The 24,428-nt window shown below is 46.7% G+C and overlaps 1 protein-coding gene across 3 annotated transcripts in view; it reads left to right on the forward strand.

Annotated features, from left to right (window-relative positions):
• VDAC2 (voltage dependent anion channel 2) overlaps positions 1-24,428 on the forward strand; it is a 97,518-nt gene that overhangs the window by 19,490 nt on the left and 53,600 nt on the right. For 2 of the 3 annotated variants that reach the window (XM_078643361.1, XM_078643360.1), the window contains exons 2-5: positions 4,838-4,909; positions 20,585-20,634; positions 21,559-21,711; positions 21,797-21,849. In XM_078643361.1, coding sequence (XP_078499487.1) covers positions 4,843-4,909; positions 20,585-20,634; positions 21,559-21,711; positions 21,797-21,849 — 323 coding nt within the window. In that variant the 5' untranslated portion in view covers positions 4,838-4,842. Of the gene's footprint in view, positions 1-2,946; positions 3,271-4,837; positions 4,910-20,584; positions 20,635-21,558; positions 21,712-21,796; positions 21,850-24,428 lie in introns of those variants that run through there. The other variant, XM_078643359.1, reaches the window with a different exon arrangement.

Here is a 24,428-nt window from a genome sequence, read left to right on the forward strand (position 1 = left end):
GGATGCCAACTTGCAACGGGCCTGTTTTTTGCCACTTCTCAGATAGAATATTCCAGGGGTATGGAATTTTATAAAATATCTGACAGTCTATGGGATAGGATGCTTCATAAATCTTGTAATGGTTAAAAAAAAAATCCACTTGTCCCTTTGGTGCCATGCATTAAGGTGACCGATTATGGCAACATTTTTATTGAATCAGACATCCGGAAATAGTCGTTATCACTATGCTGGGGCTCGCATTACACTGGGTTGGTATTCTAGCAATATCCCTTTTTTTTTTTCTTTGTTAATCTTGCTGCAAGTCTAGATACTGGAGCTGAAACTATCCATAAGTGATAGTACCAGGGTTGAAATATCTGCTTGAGTCTGTGGGTGGCTACAAATGTGCACTTTAAATGGTTTTTTTTTGTGTTTTTACCAACTCTTCTCTGATCTCTTCGCACTCTGGGACATGTTGGAAATCTACTTCACACAAGGGCAGAAGTAAACACTTTTTCCAGGGTGGTGGTATAAAGGGGTTGTATTGAAAGTGAACTTACAAATGCTCAGCAGATTCTCGCTTCAGAAAACCTACACATGCATATTTACTCATGCAAAAACGCAGTTCACAAAGGAGTACGGTTTCTAGGCCTCCTTCTGTCAATACTTTTGAATTCATGAGTAGTAATTCTTCACTAATGTGAGGACACAAACTATGGGAACTTTGTGACTTTCTTTAATAATTGGGCCCCTAAGTTAGCCAAGGTATTTCGTTTTTATGAAAGATTTTCTATCTATACATCTCTGTGAGTGACACATTCTACTTTTTCCTCAAAGAGCACATTGGCACACAAAGTAGGTAACTTCAGTTTCAGGGACAACTATGGCACTGTGTGCTTTTTTGCTTTTAGCAAATTTAGATTGTTCCCAATTAGGCCTGGAAGCTCCAACAAAAATAAAATTGCAAAATGCACATTGACAAACCATAAGTTTGGCATCCGCACCCAGACAGATTATTTGCCAATGCTTGTTCATTTTCAGGTTTCCCATGATCTTGCCAAAACTCTTTTTAAACTAATTTTCCTTTATTTTGGGGATTACTAGTATGAATCGAAGACCTTTTATAAAAGGATGCCTCACAGAAATTGAACCTAAAATTGCCCAGCTTAGCAAACCGTTTTTCTTGTAGTTATTTTTGTGTAGATTTTATTTTCAAAACCAGGAATCTTCATTCTTGTTTTCAGGATTCTGCAAATGTTTGCATTTAATCTAAGAGCATTATAGGTAGCCTCCAATTGTTAGTTTCAAGTGTGTACACATTTTTATACTGCTGTTGTCACCCGCCGTCGCTCTTTGTCCTACCCCTGCAACCCGCCGTGGCTGTTTGTTCCTCCCCCCTTCCACTTGCCCTGGCTCGGTTTGTTCCCCCCTGCCACTTGCCGTGGCTGTTTGTCCTACCCCTGCCACCCGCCGTCGCTCTTTGTCCTACCCCTGCCACCCGCCGTGGCTGTTTGTTCCCCCCCCTTCCACTTGCCGTGGCTCTGTTTGTTCCCCCCTTGCCACCCGCCGTGGCTTTGTTCCCCCCTGCCGTGGCTCTTTGTTCACCCCCCTGTCCCCCGCCGTGGCTCTGTTTGTTCCCCCCTGCCCCCCGCCGTGGCTCTGTTTGTTCCCCCCTGCCCCCCGCCGTGGCTCTGTTTGTTCCCCCCTTGCCACCCGCCGTGGCTTTGTTCCCCCCTGCCGTGGCTCTTTGTTCACCCCCCTGTCCCCCGCCGTGGCTCTGTTTGTTCCCCCCTGCCCCCCGCCGTGGCTCTGTTTGTTCCCCCCTGCCCCCCGCCGTGGCTCTGTTTGTTCCCCCCTGCCCCCCGCCGTGGCTCTGTTTGTTCCCCCCTGCCCCCCGCCGTGGCTCTGTTTGTTCCCCCCGCCCCTCGCCGTGGCTCTGTTTGTTCCCCCCCTGCCACCCGCCGTGGCTCTGTTGTCCCCCCCCCCCCCCCCTGCCACCCGCCGTGGCTCTGTTTGTCCCCCCGCCGTGGCTCTTTTTGTCGTCCTGCCACCCGCCGTGGCTTTCTGTCCCGTGGTTGTTTGTCCTCCCCCCTGCCGTGGCTCTGTTCCCGGCACCCGCCGTGGCTCTGTTCCCGGCACCCGCCGTGGCTCTGTTTGTTCCCCCCTGCCACCCGCCGTGGCTCTGTTGTTCCCCCCCCTGCCACCCTACCGTGGCTCTGTTGTTCCCCCCCCCCTGCCACCCTACCGTGGCTCTGTTTGTCCCCCCGCCGTGGCTCTTTTTGTCGTCCTGCCACCCGCCGTGGCTTTGTCTGCCCCGTGGTTGTTTGTCCTCCCCCCTGCCGTGGCTCTGTTCCCGGCACCCGCCGTGGCTCTGTTTGTCCGCCCTCCCCCGTGGCTGTTTGTTCCCCCCTGCCACCCGCCGAGGCTCTGTTTGTGTCCCCGCCCCCCCCCCCCGTGGCTGTTTGTCCGCCCCCCTGCCGCTCTATTTTTTTTTTGCAATAGTACTAAAAACAATTACAAAGCCATAACTTTGTGTAGCCGAGACCTTTTGGCTTTGCCAATGCTTGTGTTCCTCATGGTGACAAGTGATTTCACTCTAATCTTTAAACTTTACGGCCACGCTTAAAGTAGGAAATATTTTTATATTCCTCTTACATATTTTTAATCAAGTCCTAGTACTGTTTTACTCAAAGCTGTAGTTGCATTTCTCGAACGTGAGTTTTAGTTCAGCACAGACTGCCCTTGCTGGTGGGTGTTGACATCCAAGGGGGCCTATTACTTACATATACCATGAAACGTTCTCCTCCTGGAGTTGAAGCTTCATTTGTTTACTTCTGGATCAGAGTTCACTGTAGAACCTTTGTGGTGCCCGTTACCATGACTACCCAGTTATTTGTGATGCACCAAGTGTTCTATGCCAGAATTCTCTTCCGTCCTCTCAACTGCCATGGCTACTTGATCAGCTGTTTGACCGAAGGCATCGACTTTGAAATGACAGTGAAAAGACCAAATATTTGATGAAGAAGAGCTAATTGATTTGACTTTAGTGCTAGGGAGAGTATATAATGTCGTCTAAAACTCCTAATCCCGAATGTCCGGTGGAGGTTGCAGCTCCGGTGAAAATTGCGGCCCCGGCGAAAATTGCGGCTCCGGTGAAAATTGCGGCTCCGGTGAAAATTGCGGCTCCGGTGAAAATTGCGGCTCCGGCGAAAATTGCGGCTCCGGCGAAAATTGCAGGTCCCGATAAAATTGCAGGTCAAGAGAAAATTGCAGGTCCCGAGAAGGTTACAGGTATGGTGGACTCGTGGGGGATGTGAGCTCTGTATGACTCTAACTTAAACTTTGGAGTGGCCTTTACGCACCCTTGGTATATTTTGCTAACCTTAAGGTGAAGTTTTCTGCCCAGCATGAAAAAGAATGTTGGAGAACGGCCATAGTAGTAAAAGTGCGAAGTAATATTCCACAAAAGTACTTATTTCAAGTTTATTGGTGTATCGGGTGCCTGCATACCTAACGGTTGTTTGAAGACTATGAAGAGTTTGTATGGATGTGCTCGGGAGAGGTGTTCCTCGGCGGTTCAAACGAATCAGGATAGCGAAGATTAGGCCACTCAATAGTTTAGCCTAAGCGTGGTGTAAGTAAAAAGAAAGGGAGAGGCTCCCCTGGGACGAAACAAAAGGGCGGGATGTGAGGAGTTTTTGTCTGGACGTAATGATGGAGTTGATCTCTTCTTGAGTCCGTATTTGAACGCTTTTATTAATTTAGTCTCTTCATGTAGCACCAACGCGCTAGATCATCTGATCATTACGTGTTAACTTATTACATTTTCTTTTTGTGCCTGTACATTGTCGTGCTTTTTCTCCTTAAACCACATTACTATTAATATTGCCCCGAATACTTTTATCATGGAGGTATTTTTTAAGAAGGTGAAAATCCACTAATCTATCTTTAAAACACTGCCTGGCTTGCTTTAATTTCTTTGTTTGCTATTTAGGATTTCTAAAGAAATGGTATACAGCATTATGGCTCCAGTGAACGTGAGCTTTATGTAATGTAACAGGCATGTGCATATTGGTCATTGTCATTGGTATGACCTCACTGCTAATTGCGTGTGAGTGCCCCCTCACTTATAAGGAAGGGTTCATTCATAGACTGGATTATCATTCAATGAGTGCTGATCTCAGAATGGGTGTGTCCTTTCCTCAGCAAGTGCCCGTTTCACGTTCAAAAACTTGGAGTGAGATCTTGATGTCTGCAGTGATACAGAGCGGTTTTCCAAAGCGTGTATTGATAGATTAGGTCAATAAACATACCTTTTATGTCGGTGGGTAAGTATGAACATGATTAGTTGCTGGTGGGTGTTATTGGATGCTGTGATTGTCAACTGCTGGCCAGTATTGTGTATATTGGATTTACGAGTTCTGCCAGAAGTTGAGACTAGTGCATGTGTTAATACTAGAGGTCAGTGAATGTGTAATTGAGATGTAGGGGGGGGGGGGGCGACATAAAGCAGGGGCACATAATATGGAATGCACATTAGCCATCAGCCATATTGGAGGTGACTGGTGTTGACCATAGGGTATACATATATCAAATGACGCCTCTTTTGGATTTGTGCTGAAAAGACTTTTTAGATTGTGCCTGGAACCCCTTGTTCTTTCCTGGGACATGACTGTGGTCCCTTCGCTTTTTGTCTTACAGTGAAAGTTATTGCATTCCGTGTTTTCAGCAGCACAGTCGCAAGGAAGTTCTCAGATTGCTATAGACGCGTCACTACTGCTCACATTACTCGTTACTTTTGGCAAGGTACTTGTGAAATTGCTGTTGAGTTTCAATTTCTTTCTCTTGTTTGTTCCAGATATAATGGCTGTTCCACCAGGTTATGCTGACCTTGGCAAGTGTGCCAGAGATACGTTCAACAAGGGATACGGTAAGTTTCGATCTTATAATAAATGCACGATTTTGAACGAGGAGCACACCATTAAACAATCTCAGCTTGCAACGAGGTTGGAGGACACTCTCCGGAAACGTGACCTATTAAAGAGCATAGTCATTTTGGAAGAAATGACAAAACGAGGCAGTTCAACAGTTATGTGCAATGCTTCACTGGGTTTTGGACGAGGTCTATGTTGGCAGGTTGTCACTCAATGTCTGTTGGTACATTGTATATATGAGAGGGTTTCGGCATTTCTTTTGAGCTTTAGTTTGCATAAGTGTACAATATTTTGTTTTAATAGAGTAAGGTTCAGTGTGCCATGTCCCTCACTTGGCAAGTTTTTTGTGTGGCTGCATATCTTCAGCATGTTGTGTGTGTTATTACAACTTTAGGATGGGTGAGTGGTGTTACGGTTAGTGAGGGCCTCGGGCCCTGGCTAGGGCATAGTAGCAGCTACTTTCCGGGCACTAGATTAAAGCTAGACGAGGTGACGAGTACCAAAACTTGATAGTATGCTCCACACCTGATGGGGAGCTAAGGAAATTGAGGATTTCCACAGTGTCCTGAAATTTCCAGTGAGGTCTTCGAGTTCCCCTATAATTGCTGCAGAACATCTGGCATTCTTCACTACTGGCAAGCATTAAAATATGTGCTAATATGTTCTAGCTCCTTTAGTCCCATGCGTAGGATGTTCAGTATCAATGGGCTGATCCTTGATAGGTACATTAATAATTACAGCGGGCATAGCTTGGGCATTACTCCTGCACATCGTCAGCCTCAGTACACCTCGTCCATTTTCTATACATTGTGAACGTGTACTTCGTCAGTCCCCTAAACAACTGGTAATCCCACTTACACACCCCCACACAGACTTTTTCCCAGCCTCTTCTGTTACTTGTACTATAAATCACACATTCACCCAAATAGATCACTGAATGAGACGGGATCCGGAAATGTTTTAGTATAGGAATTGGAGCATTCCTCTTCCAAACACTAAACAGACAAGCCTTTCTCGTTTGAGACACTGCAACCATCTCGACTCGGAGAATGCGCTCAAGACCAAGTGCCAGCAATGCAGTTTCTTTGGAAATGGACACCCCTAAACAGAGAACAGTTGCTCCATTGTAGAATGAACCTGAAGAACTTCAAGGCCAAGTACGCCTGCCAGTTTGTGGCAATGTTTCACAGACTTGGACAACCACCTTGTAATTGATTGTTTTTCTCACAGCCTTCCCAAGCTGAAAACCCTAAATATTTGCCAACATATTATAGCCTAGTCTTAAGGGTTTCTTCCAGTGGATGGGTAGGGCCTAGAAAGGAGTTTCTCCTCTTTGGATAGATGGGGTGGGACATGTAAGAGAAATCACTTGAGAAATATTAAACTCCATTGCCACCTTAGGAAGTAAAGTGGGCTCGATTCTGAAAACTGTCCTAGGATAAACTTATGAACTGTTCAGGCAATAAAACACACACAGATGGCGCCTAAGTTTTCCTGTACATTACCATGTTCAGTCCTTTCTCTGCCAGGGACACTGTGGACTGAAGAGTATAGGTCAGTTTGCATACAGTGGCTCGACACTAGGAGGTGAGCAGTCCTCCTTTTGAAATACACAGGTCTAGAAAAGGGCCGACTGTGGACCAAAAGCGAATATCCTCAAGAGCTGACTACTCCTGTTCCATGTGTGCAAGTTCAGAGTTGCAAGACTGTTATCAAGAAACGGTCTATAGTCTGTGTGGAGATCCTCCAGAAGCGCAGAGGGCTGACTGACTGAAATGCAGATCAGGGTGCCAAGTTGTCTGACCCACTGGGGTTTTATTACATGAATAGAGCTCTGGCAGCCTTTTTTTGTTTTTTTCAATGGCTCGATGTAGAGGGTATGGTGGTATAGTGTATCCAAGAGTATACTCCCAGGAACAGCACTTTGTTTTAAATCAAGTGTAATGCTACAATGTTTTTCATTGCCATAAAAACATTTCGACACCACCCATTCTATAGGCATTGCTCATCCCGTAAAATAAAAACATCAAGACACTTTCAATACAAAATAAGATAACGAAGTGGGGGCCAAAACATAGAATAAACCCCACGTAATGCAACACATAGTAAATACTCCAAAGGAACTAAAAGCCCCCCCCCTTCCCAAAATCAATCACCATCACAGGGAATAGTGGAAATGTGACACAAACAGGCATTGGGAAAGTACCTATCTAGAGCCAAGCTACATCTGGAAGCATGACCCCTGCAAATCGAACTGGACTTCAGGGCTCTGCGAGCGGAGAGGATAAGCAGAGGGATCCCAATATTGAACTTTTCTTGCTTGAGAGTCCTTGGTTCGAATATCGGCCTCGAACCTCCCACATTCGTTGACATCAGAAAGTAACCTAAATAGCATCCTTTGTCTGACCGCCCCCCCTCCCCCCCGACAATAGAACCCAACTCTTTTGCATTTTCATACACAAAGGAGGTAGTTTGGTAGTCTCCAATGTTTGTATGGTTCGTGCATGTTTCGAGAAGTGAAGGAGGCTTTGTCGATTGTTGAGACTAGCAGATGAAGAGGAGTTAGCTAGGACTCTGTTGTAACTTTCTAGTAATAACCAAATTGTTGAATGCAACTGAGCCGCTTTGCTGGTTAAAACATGTCTCAATGTTCAAAGAGCTGCAGTGCTGTTTTAAGCTCCAAACTATGAACATCTTAATGGGGCTAGGGGATATTTTATATAGGATGTTATTTGTATGCTCTAATAAAATGTGTAGAATAGAATAAAAAGCCCACATGAGTCCTGTCAAGGCTGGCAGACAACACTGTTTTCTAGGAAACAACGTTCCTTCTATACTCTCTATTTATAGCTTAACTTTGTTTCTGCTTTTGTGGATGCAGCCTCTTCAGCGGGGAGGTTGTTGGGAGGGGAAAATGCAGTTTCTGTTAATGTTTAAGCATTCACAACCCTGCATTGCTAGGAATCAAGGCATGATCATTATGCAGACGAACCAACTCTTCATTCGTTACCTTCCGGTTCTTTTTTTTTCTTTTCTTTTATTACATCCTCTTTTTTATTCTTCTTTCTACTTTATTTCATTGTTGTCTTCAGTAATTGCACACCCGTTACCCCAGCAAGTTGCCACGCTACTTCCAGTCTTTCCCACAACCCTCCTATATATCATTTGACTCCCTCTGCGCTTCCTGCATACACATACGCTTGTGCACACATACAAAATTCCTCCCAAACCGCCTACATTATCTCCCTTTCCTAAAATCCGCTTTCTTGGTGTCTATCCTTGGCATACAGACCCTTCTGCTCTCCCTCCACTTTCACACACACACTCTCGCACCAGACCTTGTGCCCACACACAGCTGGGGTCTCTCCCCTAAACACCCACCCTGTCCGGGTCGGTGCAGCTCCCCACTTTGTGCCACCAGTTACGGAAGCCAACCTGTGGCCCCTCCTCCCCGGAGCCCAGATGGTGCTACACATTTATATCCAGGAAGAAATTAAACATTCAAGGGGCTTCCTGTCTCTGAAGCATTTTGCCCTTTGAGACACACTTTTATTACCTTGACATCCCTCAGTGGAAGTAAAATCACTTTCTAGACTGACCCACGTAGGGTTAGTTCCACTCGAAGTGCCATGTCAACATACTTATAATCCCTTTTTGTTTTCACACATCGTACTACCCATATTCTCCCTGATTGCCCAGACCTCAGTGGAATGAAGATATCCAGTTCTTTCACCTCTCCCTTAATTTTTGATTGCATATCTGTGCGGCTATAAAGCTTATAAGGGCCCAAAGGCGAGACGTATTGGTTATGCCAATGCTTGTTTTTGTAAGTTGTAGCTTGTTAATGTTAGATTATATTTATAGAGTGCCAATCACCAAAGATCTCTAGGCGCTTGTAGCGTGGACCATGAGCCAGGAATCCCTTAGTCCTGAGGATACTCAGCGTACAGTAGGTGGATTTATCCAAATGCCTCCGTAAACAGCATGGTTTTGAGTTTCCTCCTAAACGGAAGTAGCATGGTTTCCCTTTGCATATTGTCCGGGAGCTTGTTTCAAATCTGGGGAATCTCAACTGTCAAACGCGGCTGAGAGATCTAATAAGATCAGTGCCGAGGGATGATTCTTATCAGCTGCTAGCCTCAATTCATCCAGCACTGAGAGCATTACTAACTCAGAGCACATGTTGCTCAAGAACTTTGGCCAGGAAAGGAAGCTGGGAGATTGGTCGGAAGTTTTTCAAATAGTTCATGTCTGCCCCAGCTTTTTTCGGCATTGGAATCACTATGGCTTCCTTGAATTTTTCAGGTACCTTCCCTGTAGTTAAGGAGAGATTTAGTAGGGACAGCACTTGTGACTCTACTGCCGGAGTGACCTTTTTTGAACACCAAAGGGGGGCAGGGATCTTCTGGTGACTCGGATTTTACTTTGGCCACGATGTGGGCTAGACCATTTGAGTAAAGTGCCGGCAAGGTTGAGAGAGAAGCGTCCAGAAACTCTGGCGAGTCCACCACTGATGGAGGACACGGGGTAATAAAAGTATTACCTATTTCAGTGTTTTTTTTTTTTTTGTGAAAACTTTTTATTGATTTTATAACAGACACAAACAACTTGCAAGGAGGAAGAAAAAGAGACATCAATATACACAACGTTGCATTACATGGTGTTGGAGCGGGAAGGACAATCCAATGAGCGTTCGTTCGATCGAGAGAGTTACACAGTGGGGGGGGGGGGGGGCAGAAGAAACAAATTGCAATCAGTATACAATAGTGTGTGGAGGAACCCTCGGGTTACGGGGACATAGGTGCAACATCAGGATCAGGAAGAGGAGGGGCACATATATCACCACGATAAGTGTTCCACTGAGTCCATATCTTCCCCCATTTCCGGGGGTAACCACGAGAAATATACACAGTTTTTTCTCTGAACATGCACCAGTCCATGTTTTGTTTCCATTTCTGAAGTCCGGGCGGGCCCTGAGCGCCCCACAATTGCGCAATGTCTCTTTTGGCAATCATGTTGCCCAAGGTCACCCACCGAAGCTGCGACACGGAGTAATCATTCGGTTCCCATACGTTCAGCAGGCATTTCCTAGCTTCCGGCATCGATCGCACCCCGGTAACCTCACTCATCACCTCGTGCACACGGGTCCAGAATCGCACTATCTCAGGGCACTCCCAGATGATATGTAAAAGGTGCCCAGGAGACCACAGCCACGCCGACACAAACCATCCACAGAGAAGCCCATATGCACCAAACGGGGACCAGTGACATACACTCTATGCAGGATTTTAAGTTGCACAAATCTAAGGCGCGCCTGGATGGCCACCTCTTTAGGGGAGGAGATCGCCGCCTGCCAGTCCTCATCGTCCAGCTCCAGCCCATCACCAGTCCAGACCTCTCTAAGTCGAGACAGGAGGTCAGACCTGGAGTTGATTAACTTTTTATAAATAAGCGAAATCGTACTATCAGGAACATGTCCGTCCAGTACCCTGTCCTCAAGCGGGGACGACTCCGGAATCTCCACACCCGAAGGGAAGACCGAGAGCACCGCGTGGCGGATCTGTGCATAGCGAAAGAATTCGCGATCGCTCAAAGCGTACTCTGTTTTCAATTCCTCAAACGTCTTCATTCTCCCCTTAGTCCAAACATCATCAATCCTGCTGATACCAATCAAGTCCCACCTATCAAACCCCCGGGACTGCCAAAGTGAGCCAAGTCCATCAGAGGCGAACAGGGGGGTGGCACGAGTCAATTTATCAGTCCACCCAAGCGCCATGGAAGCATGTCGCCATACCTGGACGGCCGTCCTAGTGGGGCCCGTCACGTTGCGAGGGGTGAGTTTCGAGTAGAGGGCTCTATTGTAGTCGCCCCCCGGTAACAACCATTTGTCCATCGCGAAGGCCGGATTTGGCAAAGGGCCATACATGCAATGATTTATTGCCCCCAGTTGAGACGCCCAATAATAGCGACGGATATCAGGCAAAGCAATTCCACCGTCATACCACGGGAGCGACAATTTAGCAATGGCAATCCGGGGCCTACCCCCCCCACACCAGTCGTCTCTGTAAACTCTCGACCTCACGGAAATATGTAGCCGGGACAACGTCAAGCGTGTTTTGCAATGCGTAGAGGAATCTGGGCAGTGACATAATCTTAAACAATGCCGCTCTACCCAGGGGAGAGAGAGGAAGTTTCCCCCAGGCTACCACATCTGCCCGAAGGCGCTGAAGAGGGGGCAGTAAATTACGAACCGCAGTGCAGGGCTCAGCGAGATAAAAATGCCTAGATATTTAAATCCATCTTCCACAATCGCGATAGGACAGCCGCTTGGCAGAAGGGGGGCGGTACCCGACAGGACGTATACACAGGACTTCGACCAGTTGATGACAAGACCTGAGTTTTTGCGGAAGGACGTTAAGACATCAAACAGCACAATGAGGGATTTACGGGGTGATGTAAGATAAAGCAGAATATCATCAGCGTAGAGAGATACACGGTCCTCAAAGTCCGAACTCCATCTAATGCCCTTCAGGGACGGTTCCCACCGCAACCAGGCCGCCAGCGGTTCCAAGGCAAGAGCAAACAACAAGGGGGACAGGGGACAGCCCTGTCGCGTCCCTCTGCTCAGTGCAAAGGGCGCAGAGACCCGACCATTGACCTCCACCTGGGCCATGGGACCGGCGTAGAGCAATTTGACCCATCGAACGAAGTCCGAACCAAAACCAAACTTAGCAAGAACCGCCCACAAATACGGCCATTCTATTGTATCAAACGCCATCGTAGCGTCCAAGGACGCCAAGATGGCGGGCTCACGCAGCGTCTCAGCCCGTGCCAGAACTCCATGCAACCTTCGGAGGTTAAGCGCCGTGTTACGGTGCTGTATAAAGCCGGATTGATCAGGGTGAACCAGGTCCCCAATAACGGACGCCAAACGTGTCGCCAGCAGCTTGGCCAAGATTTTAGGTTCCGCATTAATCAACGAAATGGGTCGAAAAGAGGTGCAGCGATCCCGAGGTTTACCATCCTTGTGGATGACAACAATAGTGGCCAGTCTCTGGTCTGGCGGGAGAAACCCCACCTCCAAAGACTGAAGAAACATCGAGCGCAAATGAGGAGCTAGCGAATCCGGGCGCAGTTTATATAGCTCAATGGGGAGCCCATTAGGGCCCGAGGCCTTGCCGGATCGGACCGAACGGACAGCAGCGGCAACCTCGTCCACAGTAGGCGGAGCATCCAGAGCATCCCTATCAATATCAGACAATCGGGGAAGTGCAATATCACGCAATAACAGGTGGGAGTCCTGCTCCGATCGATCAGACACCTGGGAGTACACCTCGCGGAAATAATCAGCAAAACATGCGACAATATCAACAGGGTCCGTACAACACTCTCCATTCTCCGCAACAATCACAGGGACGACACGACTCGCACTTTCCCTCTTATCCAACCAAGCAAGCAGTTTCCCAGCCTTATCACCCACATCATACTGGCGTCCCTGCTGTTCCCTCCCCATTTCCTTAGCAGCTTCAGTGACCAGAGCTCTGTATTCATGTTGTTTCAACTCCAGTAGATGTAACCCCTCAGCGGTAACCCCAGATTCCAAGCCCTCCTCCAGGGCTGTGACCTCCCCTTCAAGTCGAACCGTCTCAGCACGGTTGGCCAACTTCACGCTACCAATCAATGAGAGGGCCTGGCCACGAATGACAGTCTTGTAAGCTTCCCAAAGTACACCAGGGGAGGAAACAGAGCCCACATTTTCCTCAAAATAACAATTGTGTGCTTTAACCAGCTCATCCCTGACCCTGGGGTCCTTCAAATACCAGGGGTTGATCGGGGCCACTCGGCCCGCCGAACCCTGCCGTGCATCAACCACCAGCCAAAGCGGAGAATGGTCCGAGATACCCCGTGCCAGATGTTTAACTTCCCGTATGAGGGATGCATGGGCTGAGGGCAGTAAAACGTGATCAAGCCTCGAGAGACTACCATGAGCACCAGAATGATAGGTATATTGCAACTGTCCCGGGTGAAGCAACCGCCAGCAATCAGTGAGCCCCAACGTCTCCAGGAAGTCGCTCAACCAAATCTGGGCCCTCGGCAGTTCCCTGGGAGGGTGACGATCATGCATTCCCGAGACCACCGCATTAAAGTCACCCCCAACCAAAAGCAAACCCTCGGGGAGGCCCAGGATAAGTCCACTCAGATCAGCAAAGGTGGTGGCCTGGAGGCCCGGGGGCACGTACACAGAAATCAGAATAAGAACCTTCCCCTCCCAGCGCCCCACAATGGCAGCGTATCGTCCCTTATCATCCAATATGACATCATCAATGGCCAAGGGGAGGGAGGCCCGAACCAGAATGCCCGCCCCCCCCTAGAGCCCGAAGTGAAACCCGAGTGCACCACAAGGCGATAACCACGCCTATTCAAAGCGTAGCACTTGTTGCCGAGCAAATGAGTCTCCTGCAGTAAGACAACATCTGGAGTCAAACGTTTCAGCAATTGTAACACCACCCTCCTCTTAATCCCATCCCCCAACCCGTTCACGTTCCAACACAATAACCGAAGTCCCCTACCCCCCATCCCCGTGCTCAGCCCCTCCCCGGCCCCACACCCAGAGCAACTGCAAAAAACAGGAGTGCGCCTTTCCCTCGCCTTGCAAGTAACAAGAAAATTCAAACAAACAACCCAGCCCCCCCAACAATGTCAAAACAACTATACCCCCCACCCGCACCCCTGCTGAAGACCAAAGAGCCCCATAAACTCGCAGTGTGCCTGTCGCCCAACCACCCAACTACTCTACGAAAAGAAAACCCAGGAGGAGAAAGGACCCGTTCACCCCCCCCACAGACCCCCAAAAAAGACTATTACTTGCAAACATTAAGAACACAGCATAGCACAGTTCAAAGCCAAAGGTAAGGGTACGGGGTCAAAGTCAACAGTTACTCTTGCTCCGTCGGGCCACCCTCCGCCCGATCCGACTTGCCAGAGTCCTCAAAAGGTTCATGATCCATAGGCAGCGTGTCAAGCCAGTCACTCACAACCCCAGGATGATCGAAGAAAAAAGTACGATCCTTATGTACCACCTGCAGACGGGCCGGAAAGAGAATGGCATACTTCATTGACCTTTCCCTCCCGGAGTCTCTTCTTGACCCCCTGAAACCCCAGCCTCTGTTTCTGGACCTGTTGTGTAAAGTCCGGATAGGAGCTGACAGTAGAGTTCTCAAAGGCAATGGGACCTGACTGCCGCGAAGCCTGCAGGATAGCGTCTCTGTCCCGGAAATGAAAAATCCTCGCGATGATGGGTCGAGGGTTAGCACCCGATTTAGGTGTGCTGCCGGGGATCCTATATGCACGTTCGACAGCGAAAAACTTGCTGAGACCCTTGGGCGCCAGGTGATTCAGCACCAGGTCTTCCACCAATAGGTCCGTGGAGGCAGCAGTCGATGATTCCGGGACCCCAATCAGGCGGATGTTATTGCGCCTGGCACGGCTTTCATAGTCCTAGTCGCCCAGAGTAGTAATCAGTGGCTTTCCTCAGATTCCCGACTTCAGCCTGCAAATCAGAAACGTCGGTGACCAGGCTAGAGGTCGTAAGATCCAAGGATTTGACCTTTTCATTTGTTTTCGCCAAGTCCGCCCTGATCAAATTGACGTCAATCGCCACCGTATCCAGTTTGAGAGTCAAGGCCTCATATTGTTGCCCCAATGAGGCCTTCATACCAGTGATGGCGCCCATGAGATCTCGCAGCGAGGGCTCGTCCTCAATCGATGAGTCCTCCGGCATCGTCGTCGAGGTTTTAGCTGCTGCTCCCGGCGATCCCTTAGCTTGAGTGTACCGGTCCATAATGTTAGTTTGCAGAGCACTCCCTCGAACGCCTGGTTTAGGCCCGCGCTTCCCACCCTCAGGCTTGGTGGCCATCTTGGATCCTGGACCCGTGCGGGTCGCCTGTTGACGGGTAAAAATGGTGACTGCGGTGGCAAATGTAGGACCAAAAGGGCGAAGGTGGTGCCAGTCTCAGATCTGGAAACCGCTACAGATCGGCAGTAGGAACGGAGAGACCAAGGGTGTAGGAGTGTCCGGCCGCCCACGGAGCCAACAAAGTCAGGTTGAGCTCCGGACAGAAATCGAAACCGAAAGCGATCGCCAGCCCACGCAAGTCTGGCAGTCCGTTGTTGTTCACTTACTGAACGGCAAGCGAGACAAGATAGCGCGGGGCGTCACCATGGAGCAGGCCAGAAAACTGCGACAGTCTGTAGCTCTGGACCCGAAGTCCAAAAAAGTTCGTTGAAACAAATAAATGAGCAGTAGAACTGTGCCAATAAACACCCGTCGTCTGAACCAGGATAAAGTACAGGATAGTCGATGGAGGTGGCGAGGGTCCGGGAGCCCTGTGCTCACGCGACCATCTTGGGTGCGCGCGAAGCTCCTCCTCAGTGTTGTTTTTAACCTTGGCTAGAAAGAAATCCTGTACCTTTTCACAATCAGCTTGGGTAGCGACTGGCCTTTGTTCTTTCATGCAACTCCTTGAGTACGTTGAGGGTCTCTCTGAATATTTGTAGCCCCCCTAATACTCCCTTCATAGTACACAGATTTGGATCTAACGACTGATTTTTTATTTTTTTATTTTTTTTGTGGAGTGGAGAGCTAATGTTGCTTTATACTTCTCCTTGCTTCTAGGTCGTATGATTTCCGCGAGTGCCTTTCGCATTGATGGAGAGCCTGTATTTCTCTTAGTTCTTGCGTGTACCAGGGGGCACCCTTCATATTGTTTGTTACCCTTTCCCTTTGCGTGGGAGCCACCATATCGAAGGCTGCCCTTAACCCGGAAGTGAGGTTTTCGTACACCAGGTCTGGATCCCTGGACTGTGATCCTGCGTGTACTGTCTCATTCAGTGCTTCCCTCAGCTTGGCGTCCTCTTATCTTGCGACGATTGCTGCCCTCCAGACTGAGGGTAGGTGTATAGGGCAGCTACCCACTGGGAGTTGGAGGCTAATCAGATCGTGATCTGACCAGCTACATGGTCCTCAATATGTATGTAGCTTGACTGAGGACGTGGTCCAAATAAGATCTAGAGTATGACCCTTCTCGTGAGTGGGGACTCCACAATTTGCTGCATCCCCAACATAGTAATAGCCTCTCCGAACCTACTATATACACAAACCCTAGGTATTAGATCCCAATGATAGTAAAAATCCCCTAATATCAGGATCTGTTGATATCTTGAGCACAGATCACTAATCACTTCATGGAACAGATCATTCAATAGCGGGGTTGACTGGGTGGGTGGCGATATACTACTATCAGGCAGGATGATTGGAGCCTGATCTTAATCTCCAAAACCTCTGCCCTATCCAGGCTCTCCTCAACGATTTTCTCAGTGGTAAGTGACCTGCGGCTGCAGACTGCGACTCTGCCCCTCTTTTGTTCCCTTGCTGGTTATACATTAAGATGTCGTAATCTCGGGGGAGGGAGGTCACTACTTCGGGACCAGAGGTCTCCTCTAACCAGGTCTCCGTTAATGCAAGGAGGTTGAGCTCCTTTTCCTGGAGTTGCGTAAAGATCTCTAAATTGTGCTTTTGGAGGGACCGGGTGTTCAGCAGCGTAGTCTTTAGTCCAAAGGGCACCTCTAACCCCGTATCCGTAGCCCAGCACACCACTCCTCAGTGGGTCTCTGGTGTCCACTAGCAACTTATTTGAACAGAGACTTTCTACCAGTGAGTCCCGGAAGGCCGGCGTGTGTGGTGTATTTTTTAGTTTTAGAAGTTCTTCCCGGTCAGGCCTTCGAAGCACCAGAGGGGCTTCAGTTGTAGCATTGGTCTTATGACTGAGTGAGGCGGCAACTAGCGCACTGACCCTGCCCAAAGCGGAAGTGTAGCCAAATATCTCCTCCACACAAACAGTGCACAGCTGCGGTGGACCGAAAAGTTTCTCTGAGAGAAATGGGCATGGAACAGGATATCTGCGCACTCTAGTTACAAGCAGGTGAAACTTGGTTTAAAATACGTGCAAATTGTTCAGAAAGTGTTTACTGACGCTGGCTTGGACTGTGAATAGCAAAGTGGTCGGCACGAGTAGGAACCCACTTCTGATCTGTGTTTAGTGGGGTCACTAAAGCTTTTGGCCCCGGTGCCACTGCACCTGCTACACAATTCAGATCAAGCAGCTTTAACTGAAAGATGACTGTATAGTAGCAAAATATAGCAATATTAGGTGTTTAGTGTGGTGCCTAGAGATTTTGGATCTGGTGCCAATGCACCTCCTGCACCATTCAAATAATGAGCCTAGTGCCTGAGAGAACCACTTGTGACTGCCTGTTTAGTTGTAAAATATAGCAATAATCTGTGTTAAGTGGGGTGCCTGGAGCTTCTGATCCTGGTGCCCTATTGAAATGACCATAGCGCTTACTAGAGAACTGCACTTGTGACTGCCTGTTTAGTTGTAAAATACAACAATATTTGGTGTTTAGAGGAGTTATGATGGCCCGGGTGCCACTGCACCATTCAAATAGTGACCCACGTGCCTGAAAGATAAGACTTGTGACTGCCTATTTAAGTTAGGCAGATAACGTTGAAAAAAATCAATCCGATAATGCCTACAAAGTGCAAAGAAAGGTACTGAGGCATGAATGGAAAAAGCCACAAACGTTCCAAGGCTAAAGCATCTGCTTTACACAGCTAAATAATTTTCACAAGCGCAGCGCAAGCGAAAACTAAAAAGGAGGCAAAGTGAAATAAAACAATTGCCTAGGAGCACTCAATTTTGTCCGGGGGAGGACTGATCCCACATTTTCTTGTTTTAAGTTGTGCAACTCAGCCACTACATTGGTATTTCCTTCTTTCTCTTGCATTACATCAATACTTAATGCTTTGTATTTAGTTTTTGGTGGTGTTAGAGTGGGTGGCGGACAGAAGTCAAATAGAGGCTTTGTTTTGGGCTCGAGTATCTAAGAACTTTGAGCCGAGCCAGAGACATTCATCTGGCTCGAGTTTGGCCTGAGCCATCAATGGCTCACTCACCTCTATCACATAATGACAAGGGTAGAAAGGAATTGGAAGCATATGATTTGACGGTCCTCCAACAACTTGATGCAGCAGGAGTACCAAAACTACATTCAGAACTCCTTGGTTTATGGGGTGGATTATGACTGAATGTACTCTCCCCCTTGGGTGCCTTCAAATGATTGTTGGTTTAATGTCCTGTTTTCTTATTGCATGCTTACTGCCAGTGTTTAGTTTGATTTAAGTTATTTCTGTCACTGTTAAAAAAGTCTGTTGATCCAAGAGCACACAATTTGTCGCTAGGATTAATAATAGTTCTGTGGTTCCCATCTTGCTCATTACACAACTCTGGTGTGAGTTGGTCTGATGGTAAGACTGACTTCTCTCACCAAAGAAATGACACTATTCTGTGGAACCTGCCCAGAACGTTACCACTTAGACAAAATATGCTGATTCTGAACTAAAGCCTTGTTTAAACCGTGTCCTAGTGCTATGGTGCAAACTTCCCAGTGTGCCATGACTAACGGTGGCAGTTGGGTTTCTGTCTAGTTCAGTGAATTGCACACTTTTGTGGTGGGCATCTGTATTGGCTAGCAAAATCCACATTGATGTCAATAGCATGTTGCATTAATAAACTGTCTTTGAGAAGTATGGCTTTGAATAGACCAGTCCTAGCTTGACAACATGGAACACAAAGAATGATCCATTTGCTTTTCAATCACTTTATTCTGACAATTGAAGATAAGATGGTCTGCTTGTAAAGTACTGTTATTGTACTTGGTAATACATAGTTATCCCCACAGAAGTTAGAATGCAGTTTTTACTGTTGCGATCCCGTTTTGGGATTTGCAACCTAAATGTATCTCTGTAGCAAGTGCATAACTCTTCAAACCTATCCTGAGTATTTGTCATTCTGCCCTACGTTGATACCATTTCAAAATGAAATCTATTTCGTAACCCTCTCCTTCATCCCCACGATCGCAAATTTATTACAATTTCCAATCTGTTAAAAAAATTAACATATCTAATTTTGTGTTTTTGTGGTGAACTCTAGGAAAATCAGGGCCCTACGTACGTGAAGTTACATTCTCAGTTGACTACTGCAAATCCTTCTAGCTTAAACCGGTGCCTGTATGACACTTGAAATTAGCTAGAATGTGATCACTTTTGCATATTGAATCCTCTTTTACGTACAATACAGCGTAATCTCTGGTGCTGGCTGTACTGATTACTGGAAAGCCATTGGAAACGATCCAGTGATGGCTTAAACAAAAACTTTGGATATCCTACCTTGATCATCCTTGGCCCCCTTTATTTCTCATTTTATGTAGTTGTAGAGCGCCACTATCATCCGGGAGGGTTATGCTGGTGCTCTTCTCTGTAAGCCATTCTCTGGACTAGTAGTGTTTATTTAGGTGTGTAAATCTTGACCGACGAAATTCAAACCCGTTTGAGATTTTCCCCTAAAGGGTCATTTGTATCCAAACTTCCATGCACTGCCCCCTCATTAGCCCTCATCGTAGTAGTGCATTGTCAGCTCTGTTATAGAGAGCAACACTAGCACATCAACGTGTACCCCTTCCACTTAGTGTGAGGGCCAGCAAAGCAAAAACTTGCTTGGTTGATTGTTCACTACAGAGAGGTATGGCTTGGTAGTTTGTGCTGCAGTATTTAGGAATAGGGTCCCAATGTGCCATTTATGGTCCCAGTTTGCACAGTGAAGAAAAACTAGTGGTTGAACGTACTTATGTTTTTGCTCACGACTTACCAGTTTGTTTTTCATCAAATACCTTGCACAGTAAAGTATGATTGTGAATCGTCTGGAGACATTGTACAACATAACGAGATCGACATCTGAGCATTTGCATAAGCAGTTAACCAACTTCCCCTCTGCTGGATACGAATTTCCAATCCCAGGCAAAAGGTGCAGTGGTTACAAAGTGTAGAAAGCTGTCTCTGTATATTCTATACCAAAAAGAGGTATAGTTTGCAGAGTCCAATGATCCCCAAAAGGTGTGGCAAAGGTTAAAGGAGATAACACTTTACACTGTTTAGCGTTAGCTGAGCTGTTAGACTTATCAGAGAGTAGTGTGAATGCATTTGGTGTACATATTCATACAAGGCAGGAACACACACACTCGACTGAGTCCAGGGCAATGTTTGTAGAAAAAGTTTGCTTTAGTTACTTTTTTTCTAGGAACCTAGTTGAACTCATTTACATGTTAGTAGATTTTTTTGCATATGCACTTTTGATCCAAATCCTTACAGGCTTTGTACATAGAATGTATGCATCTCAATAAACAGATTGTTTCTTGCATATCTTCTGTTAGGTGCTCAGTAAATTTGAATATAAACAATCGGACTAATTTATACTTACCCTGCTAGAATTAGAACAACTGTGATTCAAATCAAACCTAGTCTGTGGCAACTCTGCATCCCACATGGGGGGGGGGGGGGGTATTGAGAAGCAGTATGAGGGCTACAAAGCTCCCTGAGAAACAGTAGTCCAGTGGACAGTTCAATTCATATTCTTTAAGGAAGCAGACAAGACATCATATAAAGTGCTTGCGTTTGTGCTGTGTGTCGGGCAGTATCTCGAAGAAACTTTGGACTTATACATGTGTTTTCGGTCTTTCCCCGAAGTAATGTCAGTAATCTGGTCTTTGTTCTGTAGGTTTTGGACTGGTGAAGTTAGACGTGAAGACCAAGTCTGCGAGCGGAGTGGTGAGTTTTTCTGTGTTTCATCAATGTGGTGTTGTACCTATAATTCTTCTATAAACGAATACACTAATTATTATAAACGTGCAAGCCTCTTCCAGCTAGCTGTTGATGGATTTTATTCTAAGCACTATTTATGGTTTGGGCTGTTGGGGGGGGGGGGGGGGGGCATGAGTCATTTCCTTGCGACGATGAAAGAACATTTGGGATACAGCATGAAATCAAAACTACATGTCAGCAATGTATTTGAGCCCCAAGACATTAGAGGTGCTAGAGCGATCACTAAACTTACTGGTAGGTACCAAAACACTAGTCTGGTACATTTATACATTTTTATTAAAAGGAGTAGGCACAAATGGCAACCAAACAGCTATTCTAGTCGGAAAGCTATGAATTGGGGCACTGACTTGTGCAGAGAGCATCACTCTGGACTAGGCCAGCAGAGCATCACTCTGGACTAGGTCAGCAGAGCTGCTTTGATCCCTTTTCTCACCTCTAACACCCCCTAATCAGCATAGTTGGTGGGTGCTGCTCACCCTTCACATCTCTCAAAATCCTCAGCAGTGTGTTGCAAAGTAGCTGCTGTTTTTGGCATTAACTTTACTACGGTGCTCTTAAGGCCATAATGGGGTGACTGCTGTGACTTAGTTCATCGAAGGTGGCTGCCTTTTACTCGACTTTGGAGGCTGTACTTGGGCCAAGCAATTTTAGGTAGGGGACTCCTGCTATATGGTTCTTTTGGGGACCATGAAGTACATGCCGTAAACTGTAGTGGAAATGTTCGACTTAGTAGCTGGGATGCATTTGGTTTGCAAGGAGTAGAGGTGGTTAGTGGGGCGGCTGTCGGGGACTTGTCGTGATCAATGTACAGCTCCTGTCCTAGCTTCCCTGTATTGGAAGTGCATTAAACATGCTTTTGATTTTTGTCAGGAATTTTCAACATCTGGCTCTTCAAACACCGATACTGGGAAAGTTAATGGAAGCTTGGAAACAAAGTACAAATGGGCAGAGTATGGCCTGACCTTCACTGAGAAGTGGAATACCGACAACACGTTGGGCACGGAGATCACAATTGAGGACCAGGTAACACACATTGGCCCTAACCATTATCTTTTGTCTATGCACAGTAGAAACCTGATCTCTAAGCTCTGCCTCTTTCATTTCACAGATTGCCAAAGGTTTGAAACTCACGTTCGATACTACCTTCTCCCCCAATACTGGGTAAGTTTTTTTTTTTTTTTTTTTTTTTTTTTTTTTTGTAAACTGTTGTCACAAGCTTTGATGCAGCACCTTTGCCAACTACCTATTGTTTCCGTACCTACATATGATGATCACACTTTGAGCTGTCCTGGTTGCAGTTTATCACTGTGACACACCACATGATTGTTTTGAGTTAACTCCTAAATTTCCAAACCTCTTGACCATCCTTTGAAGCTACTGGAATGCTGGTACCTTCATTTTTAGTATTTCTTATGCTCTTCAATAGATGTATTGCTGTCTGTAGCAGGCCTGTCCCTCTTCACATATTTTAGATGCAAGAGTGTATGAATAATGTATATTAGATTAACTTCATTTGTTTTTAGCGTGATTTTTATTTTTTCTCATCACTGATACTCACTAGTTTTCCTACTTCTCCAGGTGGAGAACTAATTGTCCATCTGCCTTGTACATTAATGTTGAACTATGTAAATATAATTTTTTAATGGGGAGGTTACACCCAACAGCCTTAGGGTGTTCGACACCCCCCCCCACCCCCCAAAGTTTTTGCTTTCCGCCTCCACTGTTCTGACTTTTTTCTTTTTTTTTTTTTTTGCTGTTATTGGGGCTCTAGCACTGGTTAGCAGTAGTAAAGTGCCATTTAATTTCCTTAAGTCCCTAGTAAATTGGTAATACGTGTACCCAGGGCCTGTAAATGCTGCTAGTGGGTCTGCAGCACTGATTGTGCCACCCACTTAATTAGCCCTTTAACCATGTCCAAGCCTGCCAAAGCAAAGCCTGCGTGGGCAGTTTACTCTGCCATGTCGCCCACGCAAAATAAGCCTTTTGCCATCCCCAAACCTTTCTATTTTATACATATATCAACCCTAAGGTAGGGCCTGGCATACCAGAGAGCAGGGTGCAATGTATATAAAAGGCGGGACATGTACTTTTAAGAAGTGTAATTTCCAATTGGGAAGCGAGAAACCCTTTACGTCTGGTGTCTCTGGACTCCCAATTGAAATTCTAATGTTATGATTAAGTCTGATTTTTAAATTGCAATTGCGAAAATGCCACTTTTGGAAAGTTGGCCTTAACTTGCTTTAGCCATTTGGTGCCTGTAGCCTGTCTCTGACATGACTGTGTATAGTTGGGCCATGTATATTGCCTCCTTAAAAGTCAGACAATGGGAGCTTAGATATCTGTGGGCTATCTCTGGCAGGATAGTACTGGTTGAACTGGACACAGCCTCACCTACACCTGAATAAACTGTGTCTACACACAAATGGCTGCATTCCCCCCTCCCCTAGTGAGTGTGGAGCCAGGGCAGGAAGATTAGGACTGGCCCTGCATCTCTTCAACCCAGAACCCAGTGACTCCAGTGGCAAGCTAGCTGGCTGGCCTCCTGATCTGAAGCCTCAGGGGCATAACCGGCTTCCAACCCCTGCATCTGGGCTCTGTCATTTGTGAGTCTGCCCTGCCAAGTGGTGCTAGCCCAGTCCTAGACCCTTGGAAGGGCCTAAGGTGCTTGCCAGCGGAATAGACAACTTCTTGGCTGAGCTGCTGCGTGGATGGACCTGCTGCGAAAGACTCAAATTGCCACCACAAACCGCATCTTGGTACGGACTCATTGCCTTCGGAGCCGCCACTGCACAACTCTTTCCCCAGCTCATATTCTCACATCTCTGGTCCTGGCAGCCTCAACTGTTATGCCAAAACTCCACATCGCAGCTTCATCGCTCACCAGAGTGGACACATCATCTCAGCTGTGCATCGCAAGCCCCGTCAACTGGATAGTCAATGCTACAGGACCTTACACCGGAGCCTCTCCGCTTCTCGGAACCAACGCAATGTATCTGTCGTAGATCCATACAACGCTCCACAACCAGGATTTAAGGTACTCTTCAGTGGGCCTAAATGGATCCTTGTAGCTGGGTCACACTCCGTCATGGTCTGTTTGAACTTGTGACTTTGTCCCAGTCCATCGAGACCAGATATCTACAATAGTGCTTTGTGTTTCTTGGCGCTATTTCTCACTGTAAACGTTAAACCTCAATAACTCCAGTCCTACTCAATGGATTTTGGTTGTTTTGGTCTTATTTATTTAAGTTCTGTTTTTCTAACCTGCTATGGGATCCTTTTGTGGCTTTAACTGTGTTGTCATTTAAAGTGTTGCACAAATACTTAACACATTTCCTCTAAGTTAAGCCTGCCTGCTCTGTGCCAAACCGCCAGAGGGTGAGCACAGGTTAATTTAAGGTTTGCCTGTCCTTCACCCTGTCTAGGATTGTTGTAGCTGCTTGACCAGTGTTCATTCCCCAGGCAACCTGTAACCCAATTTCTAACGGGAAGAATGACATAAAATGAGTTTTGTTTTATTATGGATAGATAATCTAATGGTGTCCTATATATTGGTATATTTTTATTTCACATAATTCATGTTTAGCTGCTAGTTATCCAACATTCTGTTTTTAGTCTTCAGTAATATGTGGGCCAGAAGGCTTAACATTCTTTTTTTCTGTGAGCAAAAATCCTAGAAATCTGTTTTGCATTTGGGTGGGGTGCTGTTATTGTGATTAAATGTGAGATGGAATTTTTTTTTC

This window comes from Lissotriton helveticus, chromosome 5_1 (genome assembly GCF_964261635.1).
Source record: "Lissotriton helveticus chromosome 5_1, aLisHel1.1, whole genome shotgun sequence".
In the NCBI taxonomy this organism is placed as follows: Eukaryota; Metazoa; Chordata; class Amphibia; order Caudata; family Salamandridae; genus Lissotriton; species Lissotriton helveticus.